This window comes from Ursus arctos, unplaced genomic scaffold (genome assembly GCF_023065955.2).
Source record: "Ursus arctos isolate Adak ecotype North America unplaced genomic scaffold, UrsArc2.0 scaffold_4, whole genome shotgun sequence".
NCBI classification, from domain to species: Eukaryota; Metazoa; Chordata; class Mammalia; order Carnivora; family Ursidae; genus Ursus; species Ursus arctos.
In genome coordinates, this window is record NW_026623056.1 from 28818596 (window position 1) to 28843022 (window position 24427).

Here is a 24427-nt window from a genome sequence, read left to right on the forward strand (position 1 = left end):
CACCATCATAAACTGACACTGATGGGCTTCCTTCTAAAATCTTAGATGAGGCAGGAAAATCTTCCCCACCTTCCCTTACCCCAGATGGCACGGGGACTCTGGGGTGTCCTCATCAATTCATGAATATCACACTCGAGTTGCGTGGGCGACCTAACTCCTGTCTGACGTTTGTCAGGATTCTAACCTAAGTCAATAAAATGAATCTGGATGGGCCTCCCTCAGGCTAAGGGCTGACAGGCTGGACCTGGCCATTTCCCTGCAAGGGCAGCTCTTTCTTGTTACCTTTATGTCCAGATGGGCCACCCTGCAATTGTGCAGGTACTGCAGGGCTTCCATGATGTCCCGGATGTAGAAAGCGACCTTCTCTTCCATCAGCTCGTCGTGATTCATCAGGTAGTCTAAGAGCCGGCCGTCATCCATCCTGAAGGCAGGGAGGAAACGGCCACGGAGACATGTTTGTAAAGAAATGGAAAAACAACACACGTACAAATCGGTCAGAGCTCTAAAATCTCTCCTGCTCCCTCTTACAAATGAAGAGCGATGTTGCCACGCATGCGTATTTTAGTTAGAGCCCAAAATTAATGTTCAGAACTAAAATTAATTAATTTAAAAGTTACACATGTCATGTGCTCCACGGAAGAAATCTGTGTAACCTTAAGACACATTTTATGTTGTTAAACTTAAAAATTGCTCACAAGGAGAAAGGTCTGACCCTCCCCCCCCCCCCCCCCCCCCCCCGTTGCAAAAGAGAGAAAGTCTTCAGAGAGCGAGAAAGAGAGAGAGAGCAAGCGCTCTGTCTCAATATTCTGATGAACTGGAGCCCGGTGGCTGTAAGCTGCCCCAGGTGTGTTTTGCAGATTGCTTTTATTTGTCAGTTTCTAGCTGGGAAAAATGGAAAGTGGCAAAGTTTATCCTTGGCATTCTTGACCCTTTTTGGGATCCTTTGCCTTTTGAGCAATTTTCCAATCTTAAAAACTGTGACTGAAAACATGGTTGGGGGAGCCAGCCAGATCCAGATTTGAATCGTGATTCTGCCAGCTACAGGCTGAGGGTTTGGGACAAGTCACTTAAACCCTGTGTTGGGTTCTTCATCTTTAAACTGGGAGTCACGGCAACAGCAAAAACACCCACTTCATTACGAGGGCTGTGCAAGAATCAAGCGAGACAATGAGGCATGTAAGCCTAACCGGCAGCAGTAAGTGCTCAGTAAATAGTAACTGTTATCAGGTCCCCTGTGCTCTCTTGAGCACCTAGAGTGACCAGCGGTCAACTGCTATTGCAGTGCGCACTGAGCTGTCAAAGGCACATGCCCCGGAAATGCTCAGGCGGAGGAGCGTGAGCTAGAGGCGGAAACCACCTTTGAGCATAGCGGATTTCCCCCCACTCCAGCCAAGTTTCCATTCTCTTCTCTAGCCTGTTCCTTCCCCTGGTGTCTTCTCCTGCTCTCCTTGACAGGAGCGAAGCCTAGGACCCAGCCGGGGGTGGGGTGGGAGTGAGGAGTGTGGAGTGGGGCGGGGGGGGGGGGGACTGGGTTTGTGAGATACGCCCCCCTGCACTTCTTGCAACGCCGCTCTGAGACCTGCAAGCCTTCGCACCAAGTTCACCCTCAGAGATTTTGGGGAACCCAGATGCCCAGGCCCCACCTACAGAGAAAAGCTCTACCAGGGATTTGGATGGCCACCAAAGGGGAGACCTCTGGTCACAGCATAACAAGATTTAGCACAGGGTTTACCTCGGGCACTGCCTCGCCACTCATCTTTCCTGAATCTTGAGTCCAACAAACACCTTCCTATGTTCTCACAGCAACCCTCTCCAAGACACCTGTTTCCTTCTCCATATTTACATATTCAACTGAAATCATTCACTTAGTGATCGGTCCTCCTCATCAGACTTTCAACTCCTCAAGGGCAAGGAGCACCCCTTTTCATCTTTGTTCCTTCCAGCCTGGCCCAGGTCCACACAGCAGCTGGCACACATCAAGTGCTCAGTGAACATTTGCTGAACGAGCTCAAGCCACTATTCTATCTCATTTATTATTTTTTTTTAAAGATTTTATTTATTTATTTGACAGAGAGAGAGACAGCCAGCGAGAGAGGGAACACAAGCAGGGGGAGTGGGAGAGGAAGAAGCAGGCTCCCAGCGGAGGAGCCTGATGTGGGGCTCGATCCCAGAACACTGGGATCACACCCTGAGCTGAAGGCAGATGCTTAACGACTGAGCCACCCAGGCGCCCCTATTCATCTCATTTAATCCCTGTAACATCTCTGAGAAGTGGAAATAATTCTTCAGACTTCATGGATGAGGACCCGAGGCCCAGGAATCTAAAGACCCTGTCCCAAATCCCAGAGCTGGGATGAGAGCCCAGACTCTTCACTCCAAGAATGGCTTCCTTCCATTGCACTGTGGGAGCCTGGTAAATCAGCACCTGCCCCTGGAATGATGCCAGCTGGCAAATCCGAAGGGGCCAAGGTTCTGGGTCCACCATATTACCTTGATAGACAAGTGATAACACCTTTTACTGGAACTCGGGTGTAACGTGTTGTCACTTGTACATAAAAATAGTTCACTACCCACAGAGTACACCTTTTAAGTTAGGAAGCTCCCAACAAACAGGTTAGGTTCTGGAAGGCTGCTTGTAAGTGTACTTGTTAGATCCAAAGTGACAGTCGACCTGCCACCACACAGCTATCTAAAGTATCACAACAGAATTACAAATATTAACAGAGTTGGTTCTGTCTTCTCTTGTTTCTTTTCTTTTCTTTTCTTTTCTTTTCTTTTCTTTTCTTTCTTTTTAAGATTGTATTTATTTATTTGACAGAGAGAGAGACAGCCAGCGAGAGAGGGAACACAAGCAGGGGGAGTGGGAGAGGAAGAAGCAGGCTCCCAGCGGAGCAGGGAGCCTGATGTGGGGCTCAATCCCAGGACCCTGGGATCACGCCATGGGCCAAAGGCAGATGCTTAATGACTGAGCCACCCAGGCGCCCCTATACTTGTTTTTTTTAAATCTATAAATGGGAACCACATTTTTATAAAACGGACGAGAGAACGTGTGTGACGTACAACCCCTTGTACACTGTAAGACGTCGCCGGAGACAATAAATAGCCCAGACAGCTGGAGGCCACCCGAGACGCCTGTACTCACAGTTCCAGAATCAGGATGTAGGACGTGGGGGACTCGTAGGTGTCGTGGAGAGTGACGTACTGGGGGTGTTGCAGGTGCTGAAGCAAGGCAGCCTCGTGGGCAGCCTGCTCTTTTTTCTTCATTTTTTTGCTAACAAACTTCACGGCGACATCCTTGCGCGTAGCTTTGTGAATGCACTTCTTTACTATGGAGAAGCGGCCTCTGGAGAGCGAGAGGGAGAAAGCGTTTGCTAAGCCTCCTGCATCAGCTAGGATGTGTCGAGTGTTACCTGAAGGGGTCGGACAGTACCACTTCTTAGGAGTCTTACTTCTGCATTTTTAAATTATAATGTTATCCTTTAGAGAAGCCATGTTTCCCTCCTTAGCATTTCAGGGTTCTCTGAGATGCGAAAAACTCATACTATTTTTAGTCAATAGGTTTCTCTGTCACTTTCATCAACAGCAGGTTCGGTTTTCTAAGCAGAGTACGTTTCTGTAAAATACAACCGTAGTAGTAATGTTCAAGGAGGAGGAAACCTACTCTATGATAATTTCAAAAACATTTTTTAAAGAGGCAATTTTTCCTTTTATTTTCTATTTATTATCTTGGTATTATGGAAACTTTCTAATACACACAAAGTAGAGAGAACGGTATAAGCCTGTGCACCCAGCAGCCAGCTTCAACAATCACCAGCATTTTGCCAATCTTATTCCATCTATCCCTTTCCTACCTCTTGCCTTTTTTCTGTAGTATTTTTAGCGAGATCCAGATATCATGTTATTTCACTCTTAAATACTTCGGTCATTTCTAATTGACAAGGACATTTAAAAATGCATCGCCGCCATGCCATCCTCACATCTGACGAAATTAGCCACCCCTAAAACAGAAGGGTTCCCAGACACATCTGTAGCCCAGCAAGAAGTAGTAGGAAAGTGAAGTAGAAGGGGGACTGGTCAGCAGTGGGAGCAGAGACAGGGAGTCAAAGAGGTGACAAGCAGTGCCATCCCACGCCCGTCCCTGAGGCACCCTAACCTACGAGTAGAGGAGTCAACCATCCAAGGAGCCGTCCATTCCTCTAGCGGAGATGGAGGCATCCAACACCATGGCCACCACGAAGATTGTCCCACTGACTCCTGGACTGGCTCTGTGCTCACCAAGCGACTTTCTGACAATAGTCAGATAGTGTTTCTCCACTACAGATTTTCACAAAGGAAGAGAATATGCTGGGATACCTCGGTGGCTCAGTCGCTAAGTGTCCACCTTTGGCTCAGGTCATGATCCCGGGGTCCTGGGGTGGAGCCCTGTTCAGCGGGGAGTCTGCTTCTCCCTCTCCTTCTGCCCCTGCCCCCACTCATGCACACTCTCCCTCTCTCCGTCAAATAAATAAATAATAATAATAATAAATCTTTAAGAAGAGAATCTGCTAATCGATAAAACAAGTATTCAACAAATACTAATTGAACGCCTGTTATGTAGCAGACATCATTCTTTTTGCATAGTAAGCAAATATTTGGTCAAACTGGTAGTTCTAGTCTGTATCATAAATTAATAAATTACCATCTGTTTTTTTTTTTTAAAGTAATCGCTATGCCTAATGTGGGGCTCAAACTCACGATCCTGAGATTAAGAGTCACATGCTCCACAGACTGAGCCAGCCTAGCACCCCTTCCTTATGTTTTTCTTTAACAGATTTTATTTACTTGAAAGAGAGAAAGGGAGAGAGCACGGTGGGGGGAGGAACAGAGGGAGAGGGACAAACAGATCCCATGCTGAGCACGGAGCCTGAGGCAGGGCTCCTTCTCACTACCCTGAGATCATGACCGGAGCTAAAGTCAAGAGTCCGGGGCTCCACCACCCGAGCCAGCCAGGCGCCCCCATTCTGGTTTTTAACAGCACTCTCTCGTTTGATTATTAGAGGTCACCTGTCCCAGAGGACTTTGGACTCATGAAAACAATTGAATGCTAGGGAGAGCTCACCTCAACTAGGTGGCCATGCTGAGCTGCAGCTGTTTTTTGTTTTAAAGATTTTATTTATTTATTTGAGAGAGAGAGAGAGAGCCCATGAGTGGAGGGGTAGGGTGGGGAGGGGCAGAGGGAGAAGCAGACTCCTCGCTGAGCAGGAAGGCCAATGTGGGCTCCATCCCAGGACCCTGAGATCATGACCTGAGCTGAAAGCAGAGGCTTAACCCACTGAGCCACCCAGGCGCCTCTATACCTTAATTTTTGTGTGTGTGTGTGCTTATCCAAGTTACGCATCCCCATGATCTAAAAAGTCAATTAGCTTTAAGGTTTCTTATTAAAACTAATAGTATCCCATCCTCCCGCCCCAACCCCATTTTCCTTACCTGAGGGGGCAGTTTAACATATCAGGTAATTATATGTTAGTCTGTTATTTGGGGGAATCTATGCTTGTGTGGCTTCTTGGTGTTTCAGTTTTCATGATAATCTGTTGACACCCACTCTGGAAAGGGAGATGTTAGTCTCCCCGCCTCCGCCCCGTGCTCACCACATGACCACTTTTCCCATCCCCTGTCCTCCCAACAGAATGATATTTTAATCAATATTCAGTGTTTCCATTATTGCAACTAGGTCAGGGCTATTCACAGCTGCAACTCCGGTAAACAATGAATATTTTCCTTTTTGTGACAGAATTCAGGCCTCATCTCTGACAAAGACTGCCCCTTATGAGAACCACTCAGAGATGAGCGCGGGACGAAGGAGTCCCCGCGGGGTGACCGAGTGATGGTTCACAGCCGAGTTCAGCTCGCAGAGCCTCGCTGTGCTTCTGCGGGTGTGTTCTGTCTGTGCACAGCCCGGACGGAGCCCAGGATTTGTGTTGTTCCAGGCACAGGACGGGGGCTCTCCTTCTTCAGCTCCCTCCTCACTGACATTTCCCACACATTCTTTGCCTCCCAAGGGCCCGTTTTCGTAGATGGGATTCCTCCAGAGTTCTAGCTTCTTGCTTGGGTTAAAGCAACGAGAGAAATAAGGGAGGCAGGGAAAGGCATTTTCCTGCTCTCTTCAGCTCAGAGGGACCCCCTTTCCTGTCTTTTGGCTGAAAAGATGGGTTTCTTTTGGAGTTGCCCCCGTGCATGCTGCCCAGTTCCCTGTTTGGCCCGCCCTTGGGTTAAAGCCCAACAAACAACCCAGAGAACTCACTGCTGCTGTCCTTGACTTTCTTCAAGTTTTAACTTGGCTCCCCACTCACTGTGTTCTTGACTTTTCAGAATCCTGAGGTAGTTGCTTTTTTGTATTTTGTCCAGGGATTCCGGTTGTCATCAGTGGGAGAGATAGGCCACAGTGGGCTTACTCAGTCTCGGCGGGCACTGGAAGTTGGCTCATTTTGAAAGCTGGGGACTAAACAGTGTTTGGAAGCTCTGAGTAGGGGGTGGGGGTGGGTCCTGTCAATGTGACCTTCACTGTAGTGTGATCTGAGTGGACTGTTTAGTTGGGAAAGTTCCAAAGTCAGTATCTTTAAGACTTTCTTCTTGGGCTGGTCAGATTTCCCAGAGAAAGATCTTCCTACTTCCTGCCTAGACAGTGAAGCCCCAGTTGTCCCCTTTTGGAGGCCGGGTGGTTGAGAAAGCTGGTGTCCCGAGCATCCAGCATGGATATAGTCTCATAAGGGGCCTGTTTGCGGGAAGGTTCTTCTGCCCCCGATTGTGCCAGTGTCCCTGGGAACGGAGGCACTTCGCTTTACCTGTCTAGAGAATGAACCTCCAGCCTTTTCCTGGGTGGGGAAGGACGGCCCTACAGCTGCCTGCCGCTGGGGAGGAGATCCGGAGCCACGACCTGTCACACAGTTCCAGCCACTGCTTCCCATTTCAACGTCCTCTTCACACCAGGGTGCGGAGGGTACTTGACGCTGCCAGGACCCAAGCCTTTGGGGAATCCTGCTGCAAAAGTTACACTGGCTCTCACTGGACCCCACGACTGACTTGGACTCAGTTCCTCGGGCTCCTAGGTCATTTGTCACTCTTTCACTTGTTTTCTGCTTCAAATATGTTACTGTAGTTGTCTCTTCTTTCAACGTCCTCATCCTTATGTGCCTGATCAGAAAAATTCCTTTAGTGGGGATTCGGAGAAGTCTCAGGACGGAGTGAAAACAGATGGCTGGGTTCAACCTGCCATCCTCGCCTGGAGGCCTGGCCCTGCTGCCTTTTTGAATTCCGTACAAGTCGCCAGTCAGCATGCCCAGGGGACAACTCTCTGGTTCTTTACATTTGCCGTGGAGCCCGTCTAGTTTACTTCCGGCTAACCGTGCCATGCTCCAGTGCTCTTTCCTTCTCTACATCGACTTTAGAAGCAAAGATGGTTCTTTCTGCATCACGGTTTTTATACTACTTAATTACCAGAGAGCTATTTTTAACAAGATAGTCATTTAGGCTTAGAATTCTAGATTTACGTGCAATGGAGACAAATGACTCACGTCTATGGCCCACAGATAACTTCGTGTGTCTCCCGTCAGTATCTAGATGTTTTATTTCCCTTCTGCTCACATCCAGCATTTTTAAAGGATCTCCTGAAAATAGGAGGACTGTACTTGGAGGAGAGGAAAACGTCAGATGGCTGGGGATGAGATTTAAAAAAAAATCGATTGCCTTGAACAGATCAGAAACTTGATCTCCCCTTGGGAAAGACTAAGCCATCCATCTCTCCTAGGTAAAACATGCCTTCGCCTACGGCCCTCAACAGCAAATGCATGTCCTGGGAAGGGAATCGCTGGTGCACGTAGGCGATGGAGCCAGTTTCATTTAGAACCAGGTGGGGATTCGAGTCATTCCTGGAGTCTCACCTAACTTGACAAAACTTCAGTATAATGGGGCAAACTAGATTTCCATGGCTAGAGCTTATTTTTGACAAAAATTGCTACAGTGAGAAACCACATATGTGTGTTTTACTAAAAACAAACACAGGCTTAAGAATTGGGTAGGCCAGGGTTGGAATCCTGGCTCTGTACTTACTAGTTGCAGGACCTTGAAAACGTTAATTTCCCAAGCCTGAGTTCCTTTCCTGGAAATCTAGGCAAACACTCCCTCACAGTGCAGCAAGGACTACATTAAATACCTCTCATACGATATCTGCCTAGTATCCGGAACACTGTCGATACTCAAGAAGCATCAACACCGTGTAAATTTCCATCGGCCTTTTTTTTCCCTCTGGCCACACAAGGAGTGAGAGGAGAGCAAAAGTTGGTTTTTGATGAAAAGTATTATGACGAAAGGTCATGAATTACATTGTGACTCCTGCTTAGGAAACGGGAATAGCGAACATTTGGGCTCTCTTCGCAACCTCCGTCACAAGCACCGTGCTCGGGGAATGCTGTGCCTCGTAGATTTCTCTTACAAGGGGGAAAAAGGAAACAAATCATAGCTGAACTGAATGATAATGAAAGTGCCGCGTATCAGAACTCGGGAGGCGTAGCTACGTGGTACTTGGAAGAAAAGGCGGAGCCTTAGATTCTTCTACCAGAACAGAAGAAAGGCTGACGGCTGACGAGGGAAGCCTCCCTTCCAACTTAAAAAGTTAAAAAAAAGAGCGATGAAGAGACACATAAATATTCGAGTTTTTTTCTTGCTACAGAGAGAATACACTTAGTAAGGAGAAACAAATAACACGAACGCAAGTCGTTATTCTGAGGTGATGATGTTAAGGGGCCGTGAACGAAGGAATAGAAAGCGGGTCATTACCTTCCAATTTCATTCAGCTCAGTATAAGCCGAATCAAAGTTTTCCTTCCAGGAAATGGTGGCACCGTCAGCAGCAGCATCTTTGGAAGAGAGAGAATCCATGATACTGAGGAAGTCATATCAGAATAAAGATTCACAGAAAAGCGTCTGCATCGCCCCAAAGCAATTCTCGTGACCAAATATGGAGTCGAACTCAGTGGGAAAATGCCAGGATTCTCTGAAATGTTGTTTTTAAAAATATCATCCAAGGGGAAGCTGACATGACAGAGTCAGACCCCTCACCCCCACCCCGGGCCATCTACATAAACAAAAGAAAACGTGGGACAATTGGAGATGTAACCTCTGGATATTTTAAAATAGAAATTTGGCAGAAAAAATTAAAAGAGAGGGAGAGAAAAACACATGGAGGGCCTAGAAAAGCCAGTGAGAATCAGGGCTGAGGGGGGATGCGGTGGAGGTTGGGGGAAGAGTTACAAGGGCCCAGGGGAGAGAAGGAGAGGAATGTGCTCAGAACACCCGAACCACCGCGCTCTGTCACCCGGCGGCCTCAGACAGGGACGAGCTCAGCTGCTATACTGGATGACGTGGCTTAACCCGAAACGCGTTGGCAGCATCACCTTATATGATGTGTTAATTCCCTGGCAATGATTTACACGTGCACGTGCGGGCACGTGTGCGTGCGTGTGCACACACACAGAGACACGCACGCACACCAATACGTATTTGTGCTGTCTCTCGGGACCAAGGCTCACAAGAAGGAAGACACGAGGCAGAATTTCGTTAGTGGCTTGGGAGGAGAGGACCAAACCGGCAGTGTGGCTCTTGTGACCCGGGCCACCCCAGGCCATCCAGAGCACAGCTGGGCTGAGGCTCAGGTGCCTCACCTATGCTGAATTCTAAGACCCAGGGCCAAGGTTTCCCAGTGAGTCATGGGTCCAAGGGAGCAAGGCCACTGGGAGGGAGCTGAGCCTCTGGGGACGGGCTGGGGAGCCCTTCCAGAGTCAGCGGGGGTGGGGGGACTGGGCTGCAGCTGAAGGCCCTAGAAGGTCTCTGAAGCCCCTCTGGAGACTCCGGGATCCCTTAACCCAGAGGCACACAGGTCTGTGGTCTTCCCAGGGCAGTGAGCTCCTCCTCCGCCCCTACACACACAGCCCACTCCTTGCACCACGGAGCACCTCACTACTTGGAGATTTCTTCAGGCTAACAAGTATCCTCTTTCAGATTGTTCCTGGGACCAGGGGGGCCTGGAGACAGCGAATAGGTGGTATTTGTGAAATACTCACACGTAGCTATAGGTGTGTTTTCATTACCCAACACATCCACATAGAATGTATCTACCTTGAGGGGCGTCTGGGGGGCTCAGTTGGTTAAGGGTCTGCCTTCTGCTCAGGTCATGATCCCAGGGTCCTGGGATGGAGCCCCAGGTAGGGATCCCTGCTCAGCGGGGAGCCTGATTCTCCTTATCCCTCTGCCCCTCTTCCCACTCCTATGCGTGCTCTCTCTCATAAATAAACAAATAAATAAATAAATGAAATCTTTTAAAAAATGTATCTACCTTGAAAAAAGACATTCTGGGAATGCTGGGTGTGGGGAAACTATCAAATACTCATTTTGATTCAAAGCCTTCAAGTAGCTGGCTTTCCTCTCCCCAACGTACATTGGTGAACAGGGCTATCTCTGCTGCTATGAGGCACACTTACACCTGGCAGGGGGTCCCAGGGGAGAGGGGGTCTGGTGTTCCCATCTAGGAAGGGGGGCAGATTGCATCCACGTGACTCATGACTCCTGCCCACCCCTCTCTGTTCCTGGAGACACACTCAGGTGCCCAGGGACCCTGGCAGGCCCCGGGGTAGACATGGGTAGCAGACCTCACTTTTGCTCCAAGACCATTGAAATCACACTTTTCATCAGGTCTCTGAAATGTCACTTGACTGAAGCCACTGGCAACTCCAGGTTACCTCCTGCATGGCGGCCTGCCATGCCAACGGCCAGCCGGCACCTGTGAGCGTGTGAGCTGGCCAGGTGCCTTGCATCCCCCGCCTGGGGTGCCGGGCATGGCCGGGACTCACCGTACTCGGGGAGTCGCACAAACTCGGAGGGCTCGCTGGGAAGGCTGATCCCCCAGGGGTTACTGGCGCTGACTCTGAACTGATAAGGACTCCCAGGACTGAGGTCCTCGATGACGAGGTAAGTGTCCAAGGTCGAAGCCACCGACTGCTGCCAGGCCTGGGAACCTAGTGCGCAAGGATTCCGAGGAGAGGAACAGAGGAAAAGCCAGAGGGACATTGTTTCAAAGACCTTCAGCAAACAAAGAGGGGAAAGTTGACACATTCCATTCAAGGAACAGCTGCGGTTACTGATTGGGCTCTGAAAGCCTGAGGGCCAGCGGGGCAGGTTTGGGCTCCATCTCGTAAATGATCGACTAGATGGTGAGGGGTGTGAGAGCAGCTGGCCTTGAAGACGCCCTTCATTTCCAGATGGGCATGAGTGGGAGTGAGAAGGCAGAGACAGTACAGATGCTACAGAGGGACGTGTGGCAACTTTTTGATACGGCATAAAAATGTATTATAAACCACAAGAGGAGAGAAAATATGCATCTGGAAGTGGAAACAAACTAGAAGTGAACAGGCACTGAGCACTCCACGCATGTGAAGCACCGGGCCGGGTGTCCCCGTGATTCTCCCATTTCACTTTCACACTGAAATCTCCAGACCCCCCCGCGGGCTGGGGAACAGAAGAAACGGAGGCTCAGAAAGATGAAATGATCTTCTCATGACAACTGCATGAATGCAATGAGCTAAGAACTGAACGGTGCGGAGGGAAGTACTAGCTTTGCGAGACGGGTCCCCCGGCCCAGCACGAACACCTCTGTGCTGAGGGGGACACCCAAGAGCAAACAGCTTCACAAAGATGCAGGAGTCAACAGCTTTGTAACCGCCCAGGGCCTGTTCGGTAGAAGAAAGAAGAGTTGAGATACTATGAGCGATGGCGAGCACAGCAAATGATTTGGTTCTGGGCACGAACAGTGGCTGGCAATTCAGCTGGGTATGTCATTACGTAGTTCAGAGATGTGTTAGTAACAACTAGAGTTACCTGGCAGCTTCTCATATAACTAATTCTTCTGGACAATCCGTGACAGCTTCAGGTGTTTCTAACGTAAATGTAAATGCATGTAAATGTAATGAATTTAAAGAGTGAGCAGTTTTTAAAAATCATTGTACACGTGTATGTATGTAAAATTTAGAGATCACACAAAATGCATATGCGATCTATCTTTATATACGTGATCTCTGTATTTTATCTGGGGGTGGGGTAAAGCTCTGCTCATGCTACCCTAGTTATCACTCTGGGAGAAAGGTCACGAATTCGCGAACTTGACACCTCGGTTTAATACCAGCCCTGCCTTTTACTAACTCCTGCCTCGTGTTCCTTAACTTTCTTTAGGCCTTAGCCCCCTCATCTGTAAAATGGGCCTGATTGCCCCTGTCTGGGGGATAGGGCTTAGTAAGGACAGAAGTGCCCATGAAGGCACTTTGAAGTCTGCCAGGAGTCCTTATCAGTCTGGTGAAAACCACTGCTGGAAGTCAGAGATCAGAAGGCGGCTGTAGTCTTTATGCTGAGTTGGAAGACACGAGAAGAAACGGCTGATGAAAGGCATGAAGGCAAGTAGTTTATGACTCTGAAGGACCTCCTTGGAGGAAGGGGAGAAAGAAACAGAAGAGTAGGGGGAGCCAGCGCACCTTCCTCTCTGTACTCCACCGTGTACCCGGAAATGGTGCAGTTTCCCGTGCTGGAGGGGGGCAGCCAGCGCAGGATCACGGAGGTGCGGCTTCGCTCCTGGGCGATGGGGCGGTTAGGGGCCGCCGGAACACCTTCGGAGACAGACGTTATGGTCAGGTGCTATTTCTGCAGAATTTGGCCTTTTGCACCATGTTTCCTAGGAAACATGACCTTCCCCGTGTCTCAAATTTTTCCTACGGCCTATTCCACTAAGTGGCATACCTTTCTCCAGGCTCTGGAGCGGCCTGCCAGATACACTTTGGGGTTAGAAATTCTTCCTCGGGCTAAAGACTGCACGCTGGAGATAACGCTTGACCTGGAAACTATGCAGGAGGTTATGGGGGGCCACAGACAGCTCTTAGTGAAGATTCCTTCCCTTCCCTTCGCTGGACTTTAGGATTTCACAATGGACCTTTTCTTCCCCAGGTCTCAGGGAACCCTTGTAATGTCCACTTAAAATATTTGATTAACATAAATTCGTAGAGACAGGAAGTAGAAGGGTGGCTGCCAGGGGCAGTGGGGAGGGGGAGGGGGAGCTATAGTCATTGTTTAATGGATATAGGATTTAGTTTTGCAAGACGAAAAGAGTTCTGGAGATGGGCTGCACAGCAATATGAATGTACACTCAACATTGGTTAAGGTGATCAGTTTTATGTTATTTATAGTTTACAATAAAAGATATTTTGAAAGGATAAAAAGTGGTGAACCGAGAGCCCGTACCTTGCACTTTAACTGTAGCAGACGTGGACGTGGTGCCGTGGTCGTTTGTTGCTATGCAGGTATAAATCCCACTGTCTTGGGGCATCAGATTGCAGATCTTCAGGGTGATTTCCCCTGAATCACTAGAGACACCAAGACGAGGCTCTTCAGACTTCAGTAACGACACAGTTGACTGATGGGTAAAATCCCACAGGATGGGCACATAGTGTGCTGAGCTGAATCCTCAGGCCCAAGGTCTCGTCCCAGCTCTGGGACTTTCCTACACACCTTGGGTGATCACCTTGTCTTTCTATATTCCCATTTCTTTATGGAGGGGAAACTCTTGCCACCCCCATCTCTCATGTTTATTGTATATAGGGTATAGGGATAGAAAGGAGTAAAGCGAGATAAGAATTAGAACATGGTTTGAAATATATAAAGCCCTATGCAATATTACTGGTATTATTACCACTAGCAAATTTGTCCTAAAATAGTCTCATAGAACAGTAACAAATAGTACAAGAAAAATGGAGGGGCGCCTGGGTGGCACAGTCGGTTAAGCATCCGACTCTTGGTTTCAGCTCAGGTAGTGATCTTGGGGTCCTGGGATTGAGCCCCATGTGGGACTCCACGTAGAGCATGGAGTCTTCTTGGGGTTCTCTCCCTTTCTCCCTCTGCCCCTCCCCCCACGCTCACATGCGTTCTCTTTCTCTAATAGGTCAATGAATCTTAAAAAAAAAAAAAAAAAGAAGGGACACCTGGGTGGCTCGGTCAGTTAAGTGTCTGCATTCCCTTTGGCTCAGGTCGTGATCCCAGGGCCCTGAGATCGAGCCTGCATCAGGCTCCTTGCTCAGCGGGGAGCCTGCTTCTCCCTCTCCCTCTCTCCCCCCACTCCTGTTCTCTCTCTCCCTTGCTCTCTCTCTCTAAGGAAATAAATAAAATCTTAAAAAAAAGATTTAATTAAAAAAAAAGAAAATGGAATGACTGAGAATGAAAATGTTTAAGTATTTCAAATTCTATTGGGGACCCTCAGAACAATTAGGTGAATCAAATAAAGGGCAAATTCCACCACTAAATGCTGACTTCCCTAGTAGTCCCAGTCTGGGGTCCAGGATGTCTCAAGGGAAGCACTGCTCAGAAGGGTGAAGTGCGGCAGTCACAGCCAACCCCACTCCCTTGCCTCTGTGGAGACACACACAGCCTGCTGGTCCTCGGGACCTCACCAAGCACGGCTCTCACACTAAGTTCCATGGCCCCGCTCTTCTTGGGACCCGGCCACACCTGGCCATCTGTGCTGGGAATACCATTTCATATGCACAAAAATTAAGCTAATGGATGGGAGTTTGATTCTAGGTGATTCTTTGATAAATGCTTAAGAACTTAGGGCTTGTTACTGCTTGTCCCCTGTAAACAGTAGTACACAATAAATATGAACAGAATGATTGGAAGGCAGTCAATCAAGTTTTTTAAAATAGCCTTTCTTTGTGGAAGATGTGTATAGCTGGATTTTCTGTTTAACGTTGCGTATTTTGGAGTCTTTTTTTTTTTCTTCTAAGAAAATTGTTCTTAGGTTAGTGGAGGAATTCAATAGATCACTGTTGCACGGGATCCTGATGGGCACAAAGAAATACCAAGCTGTTGGGATGTGAGACCCACATTCCTCCCACGGGTCTGGAGCCTTTGCCATTACTAGTAACATAGAGATTCTCCTGGGGATCCTTTTGGAAAGATCAGCCAATCGGTGAATGTAAGTCAGTGACCGCCAAAGTGCTTCGAAAGCATGGTTCATGGCTGACCTGAGATACGGAGGCTTATGTTTTTGAGTGTGGGTCCAGAACGCAGTCTTTCCACACTGTCCTTGTAGGTTCAGCTATGTCTATGTGATGCTGAGCAGCACGTGACCAGGTGCTGGCCCTCCCCCAGATGTCTGACAGGCTCGGTGGCGGGGCGCATGAGGGGGCGTGGGGGGGCTGTGCCTACAGCTCCCAGCCCTGATGCACCGTTGTGTGAGAGCACTAGCACGAGAGCACGCTTTCCTGAGCCGCCCGTGGCTGTTGACTCCATTTCTCCCCTAATCAAGGCCAAGCATCTGTGCTAGAACAGACTCCAGGGCAGCTGCCAGGAACCAGGACAGAGGCTGCGCCAAGGTGCTGGCGGTGTCGATGTGGGGCGATCAGCTTACCAGGAGGAGACCGTGTATGTGGCCGAGCTGTTGTCCGTGTCAAGGATGTTCTGGTCTGGACCCTTCCAGGTGATGGTGGGCTTTGGTCGCCCACAGACTTTGCACTGCAATGTCACCGTGTCCCCAAGCAAGCAGGTCACATCCACTAAGGGCACAAGGAATTCTGGGGCCACTGTGGTCAAATGGACACAAATCATCATTTAGAACAAACAGAATAAATAGCCATTTTATAACACCACCCTCTCCTGCCCCCGTGTCATGATTCAAATAACCTTCAGCTTAATACTGTTGAGTCATCCGTGTCCCATGAAGAAGTATTTTAAAATAAATGTTTATTGCAGAAAATCAGGAAATACAGATAAGTAAAAAGAAGAAAAATCTCCGTGATTCCTGACACAGGGGTGACTACTGCGAACATTTTAGTGTATGTCCTTTGGGCTTTCACCAGCCCCCTCTTCCGTACACCAATTACACATACTGCCAGTGGTGGACTCTCCCACCCCAGCGGTTTGTCAAGAACACCCTTCCTTGCCCGTAGCACGGAGCTACATACCATCATCTGCAGCCTCTCCCTCACTGCCGGATTTGCCCCAATTTGGTTAGCCAACCCCCATGCTCTCGGTTCTACTTTTTAACTCACCTTCTTGGATGAAATTTGGATTTAAGATCTGAAAAACACAAAGAAACAGAAAATGGCTTAAACCCTAAACTACTGCAAGAGAACAGGAGACTTTTGCCGTCTCGAGTAACAAGGAAGCATACGGTTTAGGGAGCTGAAGCCTGCAGGCCGGGCTCTCTTGCGACCGTGTCAGCGTCGCGGGAACAAGCCCGGCCCCGCTCGCCTCGCCTCTCCTCTCCTCTCTACCCTGGTCTTCACGTGCGTCTGGGCGGCCCAGGGCCCCAGGCAGGTGCATGACACCTGCAGGCTCTGCTGGCTGCAGCTGGCCTTTCTCTCCTGCGTTTCGCTTCCTCAGTGGCCCTTCCTCCCCGTCAAGTGCATAAAAGCCATCCTCCCTGCCCCGCTCCAGCCTGCGCTCGACAGCGTGCCGGCACCGTCCTTCCCGGCGTCACGGAGCTTCAGAAGCAGAGCGCCTGCCACGCATCAGGCAGGAATGGTCATTGACATTAACCACGCGCCATTAACCCGCTGGTTTCCTTCCAGATGTAGCCCCTCACCCCAAACAGGCAGCGTTCTCCTCACGCAGCTACGGGCCGAGCTCGTCTGGTTGCAGGGGAAAGGGAAGGTCACACCCGTCCATCCTGCCCCCAGCACGGCCTCCTGTCGCCCAAGGCTCCAAAGGGCAACTTGAAAAGCACTGACCTAGGGGTTCTAGCCCTTTCTGCTGCCTAGATGAGAACACGGACTTAGGCCAACGAAGTGAGCTGACGTTCACGTGGCTGGTTGGCAGAGACGCTGTGGGGGCTCTTGACCCACATTGGAAGGGCTGTCTCGTGACCCCATGGATCTTCACAGAGGATGGGCTTCTGGCTGACTAGCCATGCCGAAAAGTCACCCCTTCTTGATTTTTCTCTCATCTTTTGTTTTATCTCTAATCACATGAGTGCAGGTTATAAAGCTCGGCGGGGTGAACGAAACGTGGGTTTCGGAGTCAGAAAGGCTGGGGCTCACCTCCTTTGTTCCGTGTGATAGTCGCTTATGATATATGACATCAGTTTGCTTCTCTGTAAAATGGGGATAACTAATACCTATTGCCAAATGTTATCGCCAAGATCAAATGAGTACCGCATGTCAAGTGCACGGCACAATGCTTGACAAACAGCAAGTATTCAATGACTGCTTGAGCACAGAGAGATGACCGAGTTCTAGTCATCTTCCTTCTACTAAGCAGCCTATTGTTACAGCGGCTTTTCTCTAAGAATTTGGGTTGGAAAATTCTGTCCTTCATAAATGAGGCCAGACAGCCCCCATGCCTTACAAACGGCCCGCTGCGGCGTTCATACTCATCTCCCCGTATTTACTCCTGTTCTATGTGAATACGGTTTCCATCTGTTCGCCCCTTAATCAGGATCCAGCCCTTTGCAACAAAGGTGCTATTTCCCCCCTTTGGGTTCCCCTTTGCAAACCAATTGTGCACATACAGCACCCAGTTTTTTCATGAAGTGAGCTGTGGAAAACCTGCAATGCCGAGTCCTGGGGCTGCCAGGTCTTGAGACTGACCTTGGCAGTGCCCTCTGCTAGTCTCAAACGCCATGGACACCGCTGCCCGGCCTTCCTTTAAATCAGTGGTTCTCAATCCTTAACCCTGGCAGCTTTAAAAACACAAAAAGACCAATGCCTGGATCTCAGGCCTAGAGATTCTTACAGTTGGTGTGAAGTGGGGCCAGGCATCGGGATTTTTGAAAGCTGCTTCAGGGGAATCAATGTGCACCCTGGTTTGAGCAAAGCTACTAGAAGCCCCCTCTATCCAAGGGAACTGGTCTCAGGTAAACCAACTCCCGGCCCCTGAGGCTTTTGGGGGGGGGGAGATGAGGGGGCATTTGGTAGAAGCTGCTTTTCCCACACCTAAGAGACCCCCTCTTTGTGAGGAGACACAAGGCTGTGACAGGGGGACAGCCAGGGAACATGGTGGACAGCACCCCAGCACCGGTAGCGGTGCCGAGGAGGCCACAAAGGTCTGCGCCTGGCTTAGGCGAGGCAGAGAGAATGACATCTGCACCAGTCATTTCACAGCCCAAGAAAAGGAGATGAAGAATATCTTCTAAACGTTATCAGGGCTTATCACCGGCTGGCGAGATCAAGGGTGGCTTTTCCCCTGTTCAGAAAACTTTATCTCCTCCTCCGGGCTGGTGCAAGGTTTTACAGATACAGACATGCTGGGATGGAGATCCTTCCCTTAGGATTTATAAAATGTCTGAGTTTTCTTCCTCTTCTCAGCTGAGCTTTCCAAATATCCTGCAAGTCTGTTTCACTTTTATAATCTTTTTCAAAGGAAAAAAAGGCAGTCCGAGCTACTAGACTGTAGGTTCCTTAAGGACGAGAGCTGTTGTTTTTCTTGGTCCTCAGGCTCCCAGCCTGGCTTCTGCAAAATGGACATTTAATACATGTTGTTTGAATGAGTATTTGACCTTTGTCCTCATTCCAGTTCTTCCAAGATTCGGAGATGGCTTATAAACAGAATCTGGAGCTAGGTCCATGTGCTCTAGAAAATAATTACTTTGGGGGATATGACTAATAATATTTGATCAGACTCTGTGTCCAAACACAGATGGAAAGCAAACTTGGGGAAAGTGATGAAAACACAATAAAATCCACTGCGTCTGAGAGAGGAGGTTCGCAGGAGTTCCACTCCGGAGGAAATATCAACTCCAGGAACGGACAAAGCACATAGTATCCAGACCCCAAGCCAGACACACTCTCTTGTCTTGGACAACATTCTTAAGCAGCTTAGGCCTCCATTTTAGCTGTAAATTGGGGGTAACGGTGCCCACCTGAAAGCTTGTTTGACACAAGGGCTCGTTTGTTCCAATCAAGATTTATTGAGCTGCCCCTTGGTTGTGGCAGCATTGAGCAAGGCAGACATGCTCACCACCCTCTTTGGGCCAAAAGTCTGGTGGGTAAGAGGGAATTCAGTGGCCTCTGCACAGCGTCCAGGATAGTGCCTGGCCGATGTTAACGACCAGCCTTCGACAGACACGGAGCACTGCCTTCTCCCTCGTCCCACCTCCCCTGTCAGGGCTTCAGGGTAGAAACGATTTGGGAATGCTGCAGCTTTGTCTAGTGGCCTGTATTTCCCATCCTGATGGGAATCCACAAGGGTGTAAGACAGTGATTACATGCCAGGAGTGACAGGGAGGAGACAAACGGCCCGTTCCTACATTATAACATTTCAAGTGGGGTTTCATAAATCTGCAGTGTGGTAATACTTAAAAAAAAAAAAAAAGCAAAAAAAACAGCACCCCAAACTGCTGCGTAGGGAATTTATTGCCTTATTTCTCTTTCCTATTACTCTCAATTGCATTCAGGATATTATTAAACACATACATCATTTAAAAAGCAAATCTTCCTAATTTGGATGTAGACTTAGCAGGAGGTTGGAGAGAAAGGTTGCCAACAAGGGTTACTTGCAGGTTCTCTCTCTGGAAGGGGCTTGTGGAAGGCATCAGTCTTCACCCCTCTGCCTCTTGGCCGGCTCAAGCGTTGCCGATAATGGTAATAACACCAGGGATTTGTGTAACATCATATAGTTGGCATAATCCACTCACAGACTCCTTCATTCGCTCATCCCAGACTCTGGGAGGATGTGCTGAGCAGGTGTTATTTGTTCCCGTTTCCAGATGAGACAGGGGAGTGCATGTAAGCTCACACAGTGCTCCTTCCACCATAGCGTCCCATGCACAGGCAAGGTGTTGGAAAAGCACTGTGACACTTTGTCCCTGCTGTCAGAGGTCTCCCTGCCTACTTTGGCTCCCCAACCTTGCTCTCCATCCCGTCTCTACCTAGTCCTCCCCTTTAAACTCCTCTAGCAAGGACCAAGAGCCTGGCTGAAGTCCATGCAAATGCTTTTTCTTTTCTTTTTTTTTTTTTTTAAGATTTTATTTATTTATTTGACAGAGAGTGAGAGAGCACAAGCAGGGGGAGCAGCAGAGAGAGGGAGAGGCAGGCTCCCCGTTGGGCGGGGAGCCCGATGTGGGGCTCGAACCCAGGACCCTGGGATCATGTCCTGAGCTGAAGGCAGTTGCTTAACTGACTGAGCCACCCAGGCGCCCCTAATGCTTTTTCTAACTTTGACTCTGGATTACGCTCATGGAAGATTCCTCCCTTATTTTTCCTCTTTCTACTTTGAAGCAAGTTGGAATATGGACAGGAGGAGGGTCGCGACAGCCTCCTCCCATTGCAGTGGATCGGCCTATGTATTTGTCTACGGTTCCCTGGGACTACAAGGCCCATGTTCTTGTTCACTGTTACTGCCTTGGAGTCTAGAACAATACTTGGCACATAAGGGCTCCACTGGTATTTGTCAAATCCAATCAATGAATCAATCAATCAATCAATCAAGGAGTGGGATCCTAATTTGGTGGGAGTTGAGGAAATGTCTTGCTATGAACTTGAAGTGTTTTTCTGTTTCCATCAATTGGAACGTGACTTGCTCTGGAATCTCATCACAGTCAGTGCCTGAGAGTTAGCCGGTAGTGATCTTTTCCTCCTCCCTGCTCTTCCCGAGGTTGGTACCTATGGCTCTGCTCACGTGCTTCCGTCTATCATGACATCTTCCCTGCATGCTATTACCCTACCCGACTCACGAACCCTTTGAAGATAGTAACCCTTTTACGTGTTTTCTGCACCATGAAGTTGTGCTGCTTAACGTAGCATCTTGCACATAGCAGAAAGCCAAGTATTTGTTGAATCAAATTAACTCACCCAATTAGTAGACGAGAATCGAGGCCTCCTGACCACCTTGTCTAATGACTGCTGTTGGCGTGTGCTGACACCTGAGATACCAGCTGGGGCTGGAAGGGGTAATCAGAAGCTGCACATATTTCTTGAAAGCTAATGTTTTCCTTCCTTAGAAACAGTTTGAGAGTCCGTGGGGAGCGGTAGATGGGAAAGAGGAGGGAGCTGGGATCGAAATGGACGTGGTAGCGGAAGCCAGATGACACTATCATATAAAATGCACGTGTTCTGTCTCCGGGAGACGCAAACCCGAGCGGGCGAGGCTGGTAGAGACCGGGCTTGGGAATCTGCTTTCATTTGAACAGCAGAGGGCGGCAGGTGGTCGCGCTTCCTCCTGGAGGGAGAAAGGAGCCGCCACAACGTGGTCCACCAACAACTTAGGTTCTTCCTTCTGGAGAGAATTCCAACTGTTTTCTTCAAAACGGGAGGGCAGCGAGGTGACGGGAAAGAATTATAGGTACAATCAACCAGCTGAGTTTTGAAGAAATCTTGAGTCTCTTTTTCTTACCAGTCAATGTCCAAGATTCTGGCCCCATGTCCTGAGAGTGAGGAGAAAATCCTTGTCTAGAAAACCAGGTGTTAACTGACTCCGGAAGGAAAACACCCCGGCCCATTTTTTCCGAATCCCTCACCACAGGTCACAAAACGCAGTTCAAAACTACGCATCTAGAACGCGGAAGGAATCAAAATGGCCAAAACCAATTTATAAAAATTTAGGTATGATTTCTGGTTTGGAGGTTGAACCCTTCTGTTTTTAATCTGGCCAAACAAGACACGGTTTTCTAAATGTTTAGAAAATACCCCTACCTCCGCTTATCTCTAAATGGACACAAAGCAAGCCGCAAGACACAAAGTACGGCAATGCAACGCAATCCCAAACAGCAACGCACTGTCTTTGAAGTACCTTACTTCCCGAGCATTTTCATGACTGTCTGGTTCTAAGTCTTCTCTTCTTCAGCTTTGCCTTTTTCCCCCTTTGGCCTGGTTGTGATAGAAATGTTTTAAAATTTCCAAATGTGTAAGTTTTAAAAATTATTTTATTACTGGTTTCTAACTTCATGGCATGGTGGTTGGAGGCGTTGATCTATGGGATACTTATTCCTTGATTTTTGACGAGACTTGCGTTATTGGCACATGGTCTATTTTTGAGAAAAGTTGTGTGTGTTCTTGAGAAGAATGTGTAAGCGCTGGCTGTTGGGTACAGGTCTCTGAATGTTCATGTGTCAAACATGAGCTGTTTTATCAGGATTTCTAGTCCGACTCCTCTTCCCACCCCTCCTATTTTGGTTAGAGACCATTTGGAGTGTCCTTGAAAATAAAAAGGATAAAAATATGACTTTTAACATAATAATGAAAAAAAAATCCACCGCCCATCCCACAAAATCATCGGAGCAGGTGGTTTACTACTGGGCATGCGTGGGTCTCCTGTCTCTCAGGAGCCTGCAGGTCTGTTCCGAAGGGACTGGGGTGAGAGGTGCTGCTACAACTTCCTTTTTATACATCACATGTTCAACTTGGAAGTCACCATCTTGACCTTGGATAAAGGCTTTATGGATGAATACTTTGGGGGCTCATCCCTTAATGATTTGACCCTCCTCATATTCCTACCCCCAAAACTTCTTTTACTTCTTACTCTTGTTCATCTACCACTAGGTCTATTGCGACAGCCCTCCAACAGACCTGCCTGAGCCACCATTGCTTACTCAGGTCAACTACCTTTCTAAGGTGCAGAATGAGGGGCGCCTGGATGGCTCAGTCGGTTAAGCCTCCGAATCTTGCTTTAGGCTCAGGTCATGATCTCGGGGTTGTGAGATAGAGCCCTGCATCGGGCTCCCCGCTGGGCATGGAGCCTGCTTAAGATTCTCTTTCTCTCCGGGTACCTGGGTGGCTCAGTCACTTAAGCCTCTGCCTTCAGCTCAGGTCATGATTCCAGGGTCCTGGCATCGAGCCCTGCGTTGGGCTCTCTGCTCGGCGGGGAGCCTGCTTCTCCTCTCTCTCTGCCTGCCTCTCTGCCTACTTGTGCTCTCTCCCTCTGTCAAATAAATAAAATCTTAAAAAAAATTCTTTCTCCCTATTGAAACACATGGACTCTGCTTAAAAAACCTACTTTTGCTCTCGTCATCCCTTGGGTCAAGTCCAGGCTTCCCAGTAAGTTTCTCGAGACCCTCATCATTTGGTCCCAAGTCATCTGTTAGGCTTTGTCTCCGACAGCTCTTCTCACATACCTAAACCCCAGCTACCCAGACCATACTCTTTTCGAAATGTGCCATGTACTTTTATACCTCAGGCCCTTTGCTCATGCTCTCTCTTCCCACTTTACCCTTCTGCAAGACTGTTTACATCCTAGTAGTCCACCCAACCCATACACTGCCATCACATGAAGCCAATGATCGTGTTTCCTAGGGTACACAGGCTGTGAATACACAACCTTGGGGAAGTTACTAAACCTCTCTCTCTGTGCTCCAGTTTTCTCGTCTGTAAAACAGAAATAATGATAAGAGTACCTATGTATTGACCTTGTTAGGAGGAAAGGACTCAGCAGAGCCAGGTACATAGGGAAGACTGATAAGTACTAGCTGCTGTTATTAGCCCAGTGCCTGAGCGGGTGTGTAAATACCCATGGAATGAATAAATGCATGGCCCCTTGCCTTTTAACAGAGCACATTGTAAAGTTTGCTGTGTAATATCTACATTTAATCAAACCTGCCTCTCCCTACGTGACTGCATGCTTCTTAAGCATGGGACCTGATCTTATGTAATTTGTTGGCTCTCCATTGTACTCACTGAAATGCTTTTTGAGTTATTCACTTTTGATAAATTGAATTGACTAGGATACCACGTTGAGTGAGCCTGTAGGTAAACCTTGACAGCACAGGGGTGGGGAGGGAGGTGGTGGCTTTTGCTTCTCTAATAGCTGCTCTTAGAGCAACTTCTCCTGGGTCAATGGCACCTCCTAATCTCATTAATGGACAACATAAATGAGACGGGTGAGGCCTCCAGACTAGGGTGAGAGTGCCACAGGACACCCATGACTGGGGGTGCTGAGTGACTGTACTGGCCTGAGAAATCGATTCAGACATTTCTCCCATGTGATCGGATCTCCTTTCTTGGCTTCTTTGGCTGGACTCCTGAGTCACCGGGGAAGGGTGTGGGTGAGGCCAAGTCATCACCCCACTGTCAAGGGATTTAAAAAGTTGTTGAGGAAGAAATTCTCCTCCAACAAGCAGATGTGCAACAAGGGAGGGCCTGAACCTTCTTAAGAAAGTACCTGAGGCTCACTGAGCAGACCTCCTCCACATAACAGGCTAGGTTTGGCCTCTCAATGCACCACAATCAAGACCAACTCTCTCTCTCTCACTCTTTTTTTTTTTTTTTTAAGTAATCTCTACATCCAACGTGGGGCTTGAACTCATGGCCCTGAGACCAAGAGTTGCATGCTCTACTGACTGAGCCGGCTAGATGCCCCAGACCTGCTCTTTTTGTTGGTTGTGTGACCATGACCTCTCTGACCCTGTTTCCTCTAGAAGGGTAAGAAAACCCCAT

The 24427-nt window shown here is 48.6% G+C and overlaps 1 protein-coding gene across 3 annotated transcripts in view; it reads right to left on the bottom strand.

Annotated features, from left to right (window-relative positions):
* KALRN (kalirin RhoGEF kinase) overlaps nucleotides 1–24427 on the bottom strand; it is a 642459-nt gene that overhangs the window by 7216 nt on the left and 610816 nt on the right. For all 3 annotated transcript variants that reach the window (XM_057306496.1, XM_026495196.4, XM_026495187.4), the window contains 8 exons: nucleotides 16112–16139; nucleotides 15472–15643; nucleotides 13311–13432; nucleotides 12551–12682; nucleotides 10880–11044; nucleotides 8812–8890; nucleotides 3143–3343; nucleotides 283–421 (listed from right to left, as the gene is read on the bottom strand). In XM_057306496.1, coding sequence (XP_057162479.1) covers nucleotides 283–421; nucleotides 3143–3343; nucleotides 8812–8890; nucleotides 10880–11044; nucleotides 12551–12682; nucleotides 13311–13432; nucleotides 15472–15643; nucleotides 16112–16139 — 1038 coding nt within the window. The remainder of the gene's footprint in view (nucleotides 1–282; nucleotides 422–3142; nucleotides 3344–8811; nucleotides 8891–10879; nucleotides 11045–12550; nucleotides 12683–13310; nucleotides 13433–15471; nucleotides 15644–16111; nucleotides 16140–24427) is intronic.